Source organism: Rhyacophila brunnea, unplaced genomic scaffold, assembly GCF_057557595.1.
Source record: "Rhyacophila brunnea isolate RB1 unplaced genomic scaffold, BYU_Rbru_1.0 scaffold_1, whole genome shotgun sequence".
Classification (NCBI taxonomy): Eukaryota; Metazoa; Arthropoda; class Insecta; order Trichoptera; family Rhyacophilidae; genus Rhyacophila; species Rhyacophila brunnea.
Window position 1 is genome coordinate 52,070,967 of NW_028232751.1, and position 14,648 is coordinate 52,085,614.

Below are 14,648 nucleotides of genomic sequence, written 5' to 3' on the forward strand. Positions count from 1 at the left end.
ATTATTGATGACTGTACAAGCGTTGAATTGAAGAAACTTTTCCTGCAGCCGCACTTATTTGCACTAAACCCTTTCAATACCGGCAAAAAAACTGTTGTACTAAAATGCTTACAAAAGATATATTTATGGGGACATTGGAATGAAACTCAGATTTTTTTACAATGCAATCAATATTTATTTTATTTATTGTGTGGTATTTTTGCCAGCAAGATCTTGACAAAGGTATCTGGTCTCTCCTCGCCTCTTATGCGCAGCACATACTTGGCAGACTCGCGATGGATGCCGTTTTTTTGCAAATCGGCATTATTCCAGACAATCTATTATTGCCGGTGAATTCATTTAATTCGGGATTCGGAGAATCCGAACTGTCTCCAAGTGTCGCCAACTGTCTCTAACTCTTCCCAACTGTCTCCAACTGCCCCCAACCCAAGGGTTTTAGTTAAAATTATCAATATATTGAAATTATTTGTGAAAATTACCAATTCTACAATATTATGTTCAATACATATTTTTAAATATCAACATAATAAATGTAGGTATGATTTTGCTATAAAATAATGTTTTAACGAGATTTTAATAACTATATTCAATGACAAAAATATTGTTTTTTATGTTTTAACGAATACCGGTATTCAATAAGAGATACCGAAAAACCGGTATTGATAATATGTTCATTCTGTATTGCAATCAATAGTGCTAGCCTCCTCTAAAAACTTCCCCTTTCTTCTATAATCGTGTGTCTGCGCCGGCCGCTATAGGTATCATCTCAGTTGACACAGTTTAACCACCGGAGTCTATTCCTGCCAATGACATATTAAATGGACATCTCACTTCATATCGGCGCGCACGAGAAATTGTGCATGAAAGTCATTTACAGATGTATAGGTAGACGTCACGTGACCATATGACGTATCCATTTCCATTATGCGATACAAGCTTCGAGAATGTATAGTAATATAACCTTTATTGTAATGGCGTATTAGTGTCATTACTCATTACGTTAGAAACAGATTCTAGGTTACTTACGACTTCTCGGAGATTAGACGCAAGTGGGCCCAGCGCATCACAGACGTCTGTCCAATGGTTTCTGTCATTCAATTGTATTGAATAAACATTCATCAATATGTATCTTAAAATGGTATTTTATCAATAATAAATAATACTAACACATGAAAAGTGGTATCCCATCTTTCTTGGAGTGTTTAGTAGATTTTTTTTACAATTTTTAACTAGGCACATTGGCATTTTGTAACACAATAATAACGGCGGAGTCGAAACCTGACAGTCAGAAATTTTGTATGGGCAGACCCAGCGGTGTCGCCAGACCGCTTGCAAGCAGAATGTTCATTTGAGCGTAGGATACCGATATTAAAATATGAATTTCGCCATCCGGCAGACCCGACACAAAGTGAGTGTCATTTTATTTTCCAGATGCTTCGTCCATATTAATGTCATTGATTCCTGCCAACTGACCTCTGACCGTCCGATCTGGTATCCAGGAAGGATAATAAGTATACTTATTACAGGGTAGGGGTGGATAAATTAAAAACTGTATCTTTGAAGTGCGAATTATAGGAAGTAGAAACGTAATAACAACTAATGTCATAACTTCTAAAGAAAATGTATATAAGTACTTAAATACTTTTTTTTCTGAATACTCAATACAAATAAAATTTAAAAAAAATATATATAAATTATGTGTATTATTTCACAACAGTGCAAAAAGTTTTGTAGAATTTATTCAACGATGAGGTGCATAAACTGTCATATAGGTAGGCGTTATAATATCGACCATGCTCAGTGGGGGCGTTAGTGACAATTTATAATGTTACATGAGACCAATTTCATTGGCTTTATCAAACACTCGAGTTCGTGAGCTGACACAGCAGCTTTCGGTGTTTGAGGTAATCACCAAGAGACGCTTCACGTGGCTTGGACATGTATTCCGGATACCGCCAAAAAGTGCGACACTTCGTACCCTTGTGGCACAGCCTTAATGGTTCCGTCGTCGTGACCGGTCCTCCCTCACCCTGCAGCGGTGCTACACAAGCGATCTACGCGCTGCAAGTCTGGCATGGCGGTAGGCGCAAGAGTTGGCGATGCTTGCCCTATGCCCCAATGCTGGGTCATGACAGGATGAAAGAAGAAGTTATCAAACATTTTTGATTTTTTTTAAATTTCATTCCTTGCCTCGTGACGAGGTTCCCAAACATTTCCCTTTTGTTTAAAATGGATGTTAGCCACTTCTTGCTCAATGTATTAGGTCCATGATTTAGGTCCAAACGCATACTGAGAAACAACATGTGAGTTTGCCAGACCTGAGATTTGAATGGAAATCCGAAATAGATGACTTCATAAGTGGACACGTTACCTTACCATATGTACTACTATAGATATAGGTACCATCATAAATCGTCCGGTGTTCGAATTTAGAACTAAGCTCATTTCTAGATTCACCAGTAGGTATAAGTTGTCGGCTGAGTGAGGGCGCCACACGCTATTATTTGACATGTCTAGGCAAATATATAGGCTAAAAAATTACGAAATTAAGTTTATAAATTATGGGTATTTTGATGGGTTTTTTCGTTTTTTTGACCGGGTCACATTCAATAAAGGAACATTCTCTTGGACCGCAAATAGAAAAAAAAGTTTAGCTCTTCCTGTTAATTTACCTTTTTTAATTTTTCGTTCAACATTAAAAAATCTATCCAGAATCTCTTGGAAGAAGAATGAAGTATAATTTTTTGGACCGCACAAAGTAAATTTTTTAAATAAAGAACAAAATTATGGCTGCATTACTAGTTGATGGGTGCCGCGGATTGGACACCTGTGGTTTAGATAGGTAGTAAAACGTGACGTGGAATAGTGCATGTTGAACATAACGCGAATGGACCAGTGGATAAGGATGTAAACAAGAGTACCTAAATAATGAGCTTCGTGTCGGGAGACTGCTGAAATGCAGTGGCAGTGGGCTAGACCTGCTGCTCATTTAATGGATTTTCCCCACAGAACAGATTAATAAATATAAATGTAAAAGCCATCGCCATGGACCAAAGTTTGAAGCAGGTTAGTTTATGGCCTGACTGCCGTAAAACCCAAGTAAAAAAACTGCGTCGTCTGTTCCCAAAGATTGAATGCACGATATATTAACGTGACAAACTAAAATGCATATTATGATAAATAGAATATTATTTAACACGTGTTTAAGTTTATCCTATATTTTCCACAATCGAGCCTGTTATACCACACCCAGTAGTGAGTAGGGTAAGCCAGTTCCCATTAATTTTGTGTTCCCTGATTTTCCCCCTAACCTTTCTTTTAACTGAGACTTTGTGAGGTCTTATGCCAGCGCTCCATTGGCGAGCCAAAAGTCCGAGGACAATAAATCGTCCGATTTGTCTATGCTCTGCTACTGATCAACGAACGAATAAAAAAATCGAGCTGTCAAAAGTCAAAAGTTGCGATTATCGTAATATCTTCCGATAATCCTACAATTTTGTATTATTTATATTATGTAGACTTGCATAAAATAATAGAGCAATGAAAACAACATAAGTTTTACGTTTTCTTTGGTGAATACAGATAATAAAATAATTGATAAATCTCTCATTTTCTAATGTGTAAATTAACAAATCAATCAATAAAAATATTTAAAACAATTACAGATTTTTTTCAGTCGGAATGATTGCGTATTAATTTCAAATCGAATTTACGTAGTGATCGACGGACGAAGTCTGGCAACTCGGAGAGTAAAAAATCAAACATGTTTGAAATCCAACGAGCCTGGTCTGCGGATTAAAAAGTCCGCAGATCTGGGGTGCTCCACGCGAAGAAGTCCGAAGACTGTAAATCGTCTGACTTGCGTGCCAATGGAGCGCCGACATGAGAGGCAGACTTCGGCTTCCTGGCTTATTATATTTTCAGGGTTGGATCTTATGAGTACATTAATGCCCTTTCCCACATGTAATCTAGCTAAGTACGTATTGAACTGCTGAACTTACATTTACCTCCGATTTTCAAAAAAGTATTTTCCTAGAGGGTATGCCCCGTTTCTTATTATAGCTCTACTAATGGATAAGTACTGGAGACATATATACCTAGGGATGAAGTGGTATACAAGAAGAGAATTTGATAGTAAATGGTAACTAAAGCCAGCTGGATCGGTCACCATACTATTATAACATGCTTTGTGTGCATGCATATATATTTTCACGAATCTATGTATATTTTATTACAACGTATAAATAATTTTAATTCACATATGTATTACATTATTTTATTTATCAGTCAATAATAAAACTGCTTAGGAACGTTACAAATTACGATAGCAACTCCGACATATTGGCGAACCGTAAATTATCTCCGGTATGTCATCACTCATCACTTAACTGTGGAAATTAACAGCAAATAAATAACAATTTTTCATATATATTACTTACCTAATATATATATATATATATGCAGATGCATATAACTATTAATTATTTAAAACTAGATAGGTATGTACAATAAATAATGTCCGCATCAAGGGATGCAGTGGATCCAATAGACGAAAAGGGTAGCCCTACTGCTAACAGCCGGTGAAAACAAGTACAGTAAGTATAAAGATAGTGATGTTAAATGGTGAAAGGTCTTAAAAATCTTAATTTTGTGATAAATATTTCAGAAATCCATTAAAATTGGTATAGCAAATATTTATTTATTGTCATTTGGTGATCTATGCGCATGGGGCGCCCATAATTTCCAAGCGGTTACCGCGGCAGTACCCGAATTCGGGACCGTCGACGTTATGGTCCCGAATTCGGATTCCGGGTCTGGCAAAACGCAAATGTCTTTTTTTGTCTTTGGACCTAATAGGTTGGGAAAAAATGGCTAACATCCATTTCTCGTTAAAAAAATCTATTACGTTGTGACAGTAAATCGTGAATATAATGACGAATTGGAGTGGTTGCGTTTCCCCTCCATCCCCGCGCAGGCATAGGTACACCGCTGAGGGTCTTCTGCGTAGTTCAAAATTTGAAAACATAAATTTGAAGTCAATGACAAACGAACACAACAAATGAAAATGGCGTTGTTGTCATTCGCATTACCCACCAATAAAATAGTTATTAATTAAATTATACGTGTACATATTATATCACATACTTTGGTGGTTCCTTAAATTTGTGGGGAACATTTTGCCGAGCATAAGAAAGATTTATTGGTTTATAAAGATATTCTGGCCATTTGTATGACTTAAGTAATTTAATAATGAAAATAATAATTTTACCTACTCAATACATTTACCTTAGTAGTGATAAAAAAATGATGATAGGTTTAGGGTAATTTGTATAGTTATAGGTATTAGGTACATGAGATAGGTAAATTCATAAATTTAATTATAGATTCCAGCAGTGACGTCCCTAGGCAAAATGCTGCCATTGAGCAAACTTGAAATGACGCATCCTTTCATTTTTACTTTTAAAATATTATCCGACAATCCGTTAGGTACCTACTTCGTACTTATCAATTTTATTATTTATTTTAGGTTACCTATCTTTAAAAAAACGTTAAATTAATATATACAAACTATAGATATAAGTACCTACCTACTGAGAATTAGAGTTTTTCCACGAAGCCTACTCTGAAATAGTAGGTAGTGGTTTTAGGTAAGTGGAAACGTGTGCCGCTGACATGGTTTGGAGGCACCCTTGTGAAAATTTTTACTATGCGATAAACCGCAGTTTTAATATGTAGGTACTACAATGGGATAATACAACAACAGTTATATTGTCAAGATTTTCTGAGATAATGGAGATACCTGAGTCATCTACGCTTTGCCGATGACATAGTAATTTTCTCGCTCTAGACTCAGAAGGCCTCCAGAGCAGAATGCAGGCACTCGCTGAAGTAAGCAACAAAGTAGGTTTGAAAATAAATGTATCAAAGACGAATGTCATGTTCAACTGGCATTCAGCTCGAACAGGTGAAACCATGGCCCCCACATGGGGGGGCTGACAGGGCTCTAGCCTGGGTGCCCGGACTTATGGGGGCTCGTCGTGGTGGGTCGACCAGTAAACTGATATAAAACACAATAAAATTTTCCTCTAATAGGAAAAAAAATCGCCTGCGGCGCAATTTCACCAATAGATTCTTATTTAATGATTATTTTTAATGTGTTTCCTGACTAATAAAAATAATTTATCAAATATGGCGAATTTTCGCATGTGACTTGGCTATCACAAAAGGGAGTCATAATAAATGATGCCGAGTGCCAACAATTTTATTGGATACATTTAAAATTACCAAAAAATTACTAAAAAAACCCATTTGAGGAACACTACACTGCCCTGAACTTAAGCGATAGGTTGGGGGGGGGGGGCGCCAAATATCATGGCCTGGGGCCCGCTTCAGGATGTGGGGGCCATGGGTGAAACACTACATCTATCTGGGACAACAAGCGTTTATAGATGGATGTATATTTGATGTAATTGAAAAAATTGTTCGCAAAGTAAAGCTAGGCTGGAGTGCTTTTGGCCGCCTGAATAGTGTCTTTAAAAGTGACCTCATACTGCGCCTACAGCGCAAAGTGTTCAACTAGTGTGTGCTTCCCATAATCACATATGCGTGTGAAACATGGATCATAAGTAAAAGAGAGATCCAGAAACTTAGAGTAGCACAACGTGGTATGGAGAGGTGCATGCTGGGCATAACGCGAAAGGACAAAAAGAGGAATGAGTGGATAAGAGAACAGACAAGGGTTTGCGATGTGATAGAGTTTGCTAAAAACCACAAATGGAAATGGGCTGGACACGTGGCTCGAAGAAAGGACAACCGTTGGACACATTTAGTCTTCCAGTGGTATCCAAGAGGTACAAAACGTCCGCAAGGTAGACTTAGAGGCCGCTGAATCGATGAAATGAGAAAGTTCTGCGGAAGTAAGTGGCAATGCAACGCACAGGACCGTGAGCAGTGGGTCAGCTTGGAGAGGGCTTCATCCAGCAGTGGATAAATTCAGCCTGATGATGATGATGATGATAGAAAACAAGTAGATCTATAATAAGTATACTTTCGAACGACATCGCCTGCTTTATAAAAAATCACCATTGCTCAGTTGTAATCCTTCATTCGCCGCCCCTATTATAGGTAGGTACAACGCATTACCTGCCTACCCCCACGGGACGTCACTGTATGCCAGCATAACGTTCCTAATAATCAACAAGAATTATTTATATATGACTTGGATGAGATTTACACCTAGTATTTAGGTACCTATATAAGTACTGTAACTATATTAATTAAAATAATATTATGCATCTATCTATAATAAAACGTATTTACATTACCTACTAGGTACTGAGTTATTATACAGATACAAATTAAAAATCGACAAGTGAACTTTTGTTATATAAATAATTCATATATCCTATATTATCTCCGCAGAGTAGTTACCTACAGTGTTTTATATACGATCTTGAAAAAAACATAAATATTGTAATAATACATGCTACGTTTCACACAGTAATTCTTTCGTAATTAAACAAAAACCCATTTTATTCAGATGAATCATGTGGTATTATAAAATTTGTAAAATTTATGAATATAAAATTAAATATTTTAAATCGTTAAAGGTAGTCAAATTATCCATTTAAGTTTTTATTTAAATTGTAATATAGTGTCGAGTTGATCTTTTGTGAGAATTCTTATGTGGAATGGAGTTTATCTAATTGATCTGATGTAAACAGGAAAGGAAAAAAATAATAAGCAGTCTGAGAAGAGTAAGACTAATTCAGGGGCAGACTGGCAAACCTCGGAAGTATGCAGCTGCACCTGTTAATAGACAGGTCCGAACTGATGGATATATTTTACCAATGCAGTAGGTAGGACTTTACTAAATATTAAAGTTGTTAACTTATTATAATATCGAGATAGTAGATGTAGAGGTATACAGTCATATACAGTAATAACCAATATTACGATCACGGAAATAGCGAGATCTCGGATGTAATGAGTAAAAATTCATTCACATTTTACTTTATGATTTTCTCCATACATTTATTCACTATTTTAACGAGCTATTTCTCGGATATACCGAACAAAACTGTTGATGTTTCGATCGTTTCAAAACAACATTTTCGACCCTAAGCAATAAAATCCGACCGGGCAGTTAACTAGGCCGATGCCGCCTGGATCGGATTACGTTTATGACACTAGTTAAGTGTATAAGTACATAATTGGTGTTTTCGCCGACAACATTGAAAAAGTATCCACGCATATGGTTGAAATTTCATGTAAAAAATCCAAGCTTTGTGAAGTCAGTAGTTACAAACTAGCGTCGGTGGCTCAGCGTTTCTTTACAATAAACATCTTCTTTTGTAGTTTATGAATGCCATGCTTGTTTCGGGGATTTTTACAATGGTTTTCTTAACTTAATGCTTAAATAGAACGTGGTGCAAAAAATGTTTTATAACGATATAACGGGTAATGCTTATAACGAGCCAATTCAGTTGGTCCCATCTTCCTCGTAATAACCAAGTTCGACTGTAGGTATAGATAAGTACCTAAAAACATATAGGTACGCACGTTATTAGGAAAAACCTCAAAAACATACCTGCCAGTGACGTGTTGTCTATACTAGGGATTAGAGATTGCAATACCGGTATTACAGAACCGGTATCCCAGTATTTTAAAAATCTGACAATACCGATATATCCGGTATTGACGGTGGGAACAAAATGTATTAATTAACATAAATGCATTACAGAATTGTATTGTTTTATCAGCTTACGCGATGACTGGTTTACTTCCGTTGCCTTTCATCGTCATTGGTGATCAGCAATGACACATGTTGATTTTTACTTACTTATATTATATTTATAGGTAAATACCTAAGTACGTCTGTTTTTTATTTCAATCATTATTTTCAATAGAAAATACCGATATACCGGTATTGGTATTTTCATTCGTATATGCCATATCTATATGCTGTGGATGCAGGGCATCCGTAAATTAATCCAAGATAATTCGAATATTTAAGACCTGGAATAGATAAATTACTATAAAATAAAATTATTTTAGCTAATATTCTTAGAGAAAAAAACTATAAGTACTTACATACCTAAACTATACCTACCCGTATTTTTCTATGATCACTGTGTTGCCAATATAGCTGTAGATTGTATATATATATACTTACTTATTATATCTATTATTCACATTAATTCCGTATAGATGGGAAATGCATATTTGAAACATACCACTTATTTTGAAGACCTTACCCCATCTTGAAAGTCACCGCACGCTAGTGATACCCACATGCTTTGACCGAATGTAACTTGGCAATCACATACTTCGAAATATGACGAAAGAACGTTGCCAATTAAGCTACAGGCTCAAATATTATCCATGCAGAAAAATCTTATGCATTTCTATGATGTATAATCGAGACAAAGATAAGTACGTACATAAATGCGTGAAAAAACGAACATTCTGTAAAAACTGTTCAAAATTTGTATAGGTATAAACTGTTAATGAAAAATTTAATACGAATATTAATTACAAAATTTTCTGATACAAATGTGCATTTTTTTTTGTATTCCAACGCATATGTCAAACATCGTGCACATAAAGATGTTCTTGGTATGGACCAGACGTGAAGTTTGATTTCAAATTCCGGCAATATTGTCAACCATAATTATCAATTTTAAATGAAGGTAGGTACTAATTTTTATTTATAGACAGCATTGGCGGCCTTAAGCCCGAAAAGGTGGTAGGTCAATTTTGAATACTTATATTATTTTAATTTGCCTTTGCGTTGTATACTTAAAATACGTATTGCAAATTGGCTTTTTATACATTATAGAATAAGTGCTGAAATTGTTATAGGTAGGTACCTACTTACCGTTCAAAAAAAAATGTCCATTTTTCACATCGCCAACCCATCTTTAACCGAAATTGCACACAACACATTATATTTTTTTGTAAATTAAGACCACTTTTCTTTCTTTGCTTTTTGAAAAATCATCAATCACACGATTATAAAAATTGTTGTTAGTCGTTAGAACTTTTTATTAATTAGACTTTTTTTGTCACATCTTATTTCTTCTTGAGTGACTTTTAATATTGAATCTAGTAATTCGTTTTGGATAGTCTTCGAAATTCCTTTGAATGAAATTGACCTTTCAAAATACTCCTTCAAAACAATATCTATTTCCTACTTGAAATTTATTAATCCACGAAATATATATATATATAAGTTTGTATACCAAAAAGAGCCCCTGCACCGCGCGCGCCGCTTCCAGTGTGCTTTGTCATAATAATATAATATGTAATCTATGCATAATAATAATATGTAATCTCAGTACAATATGACTGCACTTGTGTTATTTCCTTGTTAATTTAGTAACTACATGTAATAATAGTATTCATAACTTCTTAAAAAAAACTTTTTGAAAGGCTCTGTTATTTGATTCGGGTCTGCATTACTGTAGTATTGCGAAGAATTACAATGTTGACCGAACTCGAACCTTCACAAACTAGATCTGGCCCAAGGTTCTTGAAACAATCATTGGTAATGAAAAATGATTTCAAATGATTAATGAATGACTCAGAGGTCGCTAGCCTTATTGTAACTAACATTTTGCATTAAGATACAGTCCTTGTAATAACCATAACACAGCCATAGTCTCTAATAATAACAGTAAAAAAAATGTAGGTTATATATCACAGATGGTATATATTTGATATAATGACGTGGCGTAGAATATATAGGTATTTCCCCACATTGTAAATAAGATTTCGAATTAAAATTCATTTATTTTGTTTTCAATACGTTCATAGATTATGAAACATATAATAAACAAAATAAGTAACGTAATATGACAGTGCGATTATATTATATAAGTATTATAATATACGTACTACGTAGGTACTTAAAAGTGAATAATAAAAAACAGTGTGGTAAAAATATACAAAATGATAAGTACATACAGAAGTACGCGGAAATACCTACAGTCCTACACCAAGATAGCAAAATAGCTATAAATCTATAACAGCGGTTCTCACGTGAAATTTAACTATGGCTGCACAATTGACATTGAAAGTTCTATGGAAACGTCTGGTGGCCGCACCAAATTTCACTTTTGTTGTCAAAATGCAAATATATTGAGTATAACTAACAAAAGTCAAATAATATTATAACAAAGTACCTCAAATATACTTTTAGAATTCTCGCGATGAATTAACATATTTCGAAAAAGAAAACATTCATGGCAAATATTTACAATTATTCTATTTACTATTGATCCAACATTGATAGTAAATCCAACAAAGGTTAAATTTGAGAGAGATATTCCTGTACCCGGACTTATGGTATTTGTAAAAATTAGCAGTTCTACAATATTATGATATATACACATGTATAACGGTCAACATTGTATGTAGGTACTTTACGTTCATGTAAAATAGTATTTTAAATAGATTTTAATAGTTATATTTATCAATACGTACCTACCACTTTTTTTCTATAATATGTTTTGACGAATACCGGTGTTAATATCGGTATTCAATTCTTCTTCTTTCACCCTGTCACGTCCCAACATTGGGGCATAGGGCAAGCACAAGTTGGCGCCACTTCCCTCGGTCCATCGCCAACTCCTGTGCCTCCCGCCATGTCAGACCTGCAGCACGTAGGTCGCTTTTGTAGCATCGATTCTCAAAGCTCAAAAGCCGTGACTCTTGAAGCTTAGTAAGATGCCATGTCTCACAGCCATACAGGAGCACAGGTAGCACGCACGCGTTAAACAAACGACATTTGGTCCTCACAGAATACAGCCTTGACCTCCATGCGACTCCAAGTTGGTTGAACGCAGAGCCCGCCACACCCATGCGGATTCCAAGCTCACTAGAAATACCACCATCATCGGCAACCGTGGCACCCAAGTACTTGAATCTGGACACCAGCTCGACGGGCAGACCAGAAACCCGCAGAGGAGTGTCGGCGTCGATGCAAGCAGCACTGCACATGGATTTGGTCTTAGCGGCATTCAGATGAAGATCCACACGCATCGAGTTCGCGGCTAGCCTGTTCACGGTCACCTCCAACCTCTCGATCGTCGAGTCAAACACGACTGCGTCGTCTGCATACTCCAAGTCGCACAGTCTTTCTTCGCATAGATCGCTTGTGTCATTATGATGTAGGCGTATCCCACTGTCGGGGCAAACCGTCTTACGCATTATGAAATCCATCATGATGATAAAAAGAAAGGGCGCAAGTACACATCCTTGCTTGACTCCTGACGTGATTTCAAAGAGGTCAGAGGATGTTCCGGCTGGTCTCACGCGACACTCTGTATTGGTGTAGAGAGCACTTATCACGGCGACCAGTTTCCGTGGGACACCATATCCTAGCAGAATTTGCCACAGAGATTCACGATGAGGACTGTCAAATGCCTTTTCATAGTCCACGAAGCAGCAGGCGACAGGTATATTCATCTCTTGGTACTGTTGCAGAAGGCTTCGGAGAGTTGAAATATGCTCTGAGCAGGACTTCCCCGGGACAAATCCACTCTGCTGCGCACGCAAAACGTCCAGCATGGGACTTCTAATCCTGTACAGGAGAATCTGCGCCAACACCTTCCCGGGAACGCTGAGGAGAGTGATTCCTCTGTAATTATTACAGTCTTGTGGGTTACCCTTTTTGTGCAGAGTAACAACGGTACCATCCCTCCAGGCTTTGGGGCACTGCTCCCTTTCCCACACCTCGTGCAGAAGGTCACACAAGGACGGCAATACAGCGCTCAGTCCGCAGAGCAGAAATTCTGCATGGATGCCATCATCTCCAGGAGCTTTCCTGCGCTTCAGTCTTTTGACAGCCTCTTTAACTTCAGCAGTTGTCGGAGGATCTTCGCAGAATCCCGATGCAGTAGTGATTCCGAGGGCAGTGATCTCCGACGGAATATCGAAGGGATGCAATGGAGGTGGGCGATTCAGGACATCACTGAAATGTTGGCGCCATAGCTCCTGGACCTTTGCAGGTTCGGTGACTGTCACTCCGTCAGAGTTGCGTAATGTAGTGACCACTGGACGTTTCTAACCGCAAATTGCTCTGGTGATGCGGAAGAGAGCACTTGGATTATTCTTGCAGGCAGCAGATTCCGCATCCCGAATGAGGTCATCCAGGCGTCGGCGCTTATCGCGGCGGGCAGAACGCTTTACCACGCGGTCCATTGTCTGGTATTCCGCGCTGCGCTGTGGGTCGTATGTACCATTGTCTCGCAATTCTTTCAGGAGCTTCCTCTTCTCAATCATCTCCCATGTATGAGGTGACATCCAGTCCGGTCTGTGCGTATGCCGCTCTCCTAATGCAGTAGTTGCGGAGCTCATTATAGCATCCCGGAATAATATCCATTTTCCTTCTAAGGGATCCGAGTCGATGGAAGACGTGAGAGTTCTAGCATCATATAAGCGCTTCTGCAGCTCCAGCTCATAGGTTGCACGCACACGGGTACTTTTCAGTTTTTCCACATCGAGTCTGACCGTCCTTTTGGGTTTTGGGACTCGTTTGAGGTCTATACGGGATTTCCCGACCAAGAGTTCGTGGTCACTGTGGATGTCTGCACCTCTATATGTCCGCACGTCTAGCAGTTCATGCCGGTATTTCGCTTTGACCAAAATGTGGTCGATCTGGTTTCTTGTATTACCGTCTGGCGATGTCCATGTATATTTGTGGATGGTCTTATGAAGGAAAAGACTACCACCAATCACAAGACCATTCATTGAGGCAAAATCTACCAGACGGGAACCATTATCGTTCATTTGGCCAAGGCCATGTTTTCCCAGCACAAAGGGTCCACGCGAGGGGTCAGATCCTACTTTGGCAATAAGATCACCAAGGATAACTGCATGATCACAGCTGGGGATATTTCCAGCGGCTTCCGCCAAGCTTTCGTAGAATGTATCCTTATCTGCATCGCTAGCAGCCTCTGTGGGAGCATAGCACTGCAGAAAAGTGATGGAGCCCGACTTGGTCTTGAAAGTAGCGCGGAGTAGACGTTCGGAGATAGGTTCCCAGCTGGTGAGGCACTTGCAAGCTTCCTTGGACATCAGCAATCCGACTCCACTACGTCGCAATGTGGCGTGTCCGGAGTACAATAGACGAAACCCACGAATAAACTTCTCGCCAATGCCAGTGAGTCGACACTCACTGATCCCGAGAACATCTAACTTGTATTGAGAAAGTATTTCTGTTAGATGCTCGGCCTTTCCAGGGACATTTAGAGTACGGATATTGTAGGTTCCAAAACAAAATCGTTTACCGAATTCAGGCGAGGTCGTCAAGATGGAAACGGGGGTCCGAGGCTTCCCTGTGCTTGGATTAATCTGTTGTTTTAGGGTGTGCAGGTGATCATCCCACAGCACCCGAGTTCACTGGTGGGGCTGCCACCTTAGGGCCCGTGAACATGCCCTGGTTTTCTGTAGGGGTTTTCCTTCCCGTAGCCAGAATGTACCAGTTTTTAGGCGCTGGTGATTCGCCTTGCACCCTCCTCTATCTGCTACAGCATGCTGCATTGCCTAGGGACCCCCACGGAGAGGTTAGAGGTAGGATTTGTTGGCAGAGCTATCATGGATAGTCGACATACTCAGCATTTCAAATGGAAGCACACCTGATC

At 38.3% G+C, this 14,648-nt stretch overlaps 1 protein-coding gene across 1 annotated transcript; it reads right to left on the reverse strand.

Annotated features, from left to right (window-relative positions):
- Positions 1-780: 780 nt before the first annotated feature.
- LOC147079937 (uncharacterized) lies at positions 781-14,082 on the reverse strand. Its single transcript, XM_085945931.1, has 3 exons — positions 13,074-14,082; positions 12,699-13,022; positions 781-800 (listed from the first exon to the last, which is right to left on the reverse strand). Exons 1-3 carry the CDS (start codon positions 14,080-14,082, stop codon positions 781-783), a joined length of 1,353 nt encoding a protein of 450 aa, XP_085802057.1.
- Between the last annotated feature and the right edge of the window lie 566 nt (positions 14,083-14,648).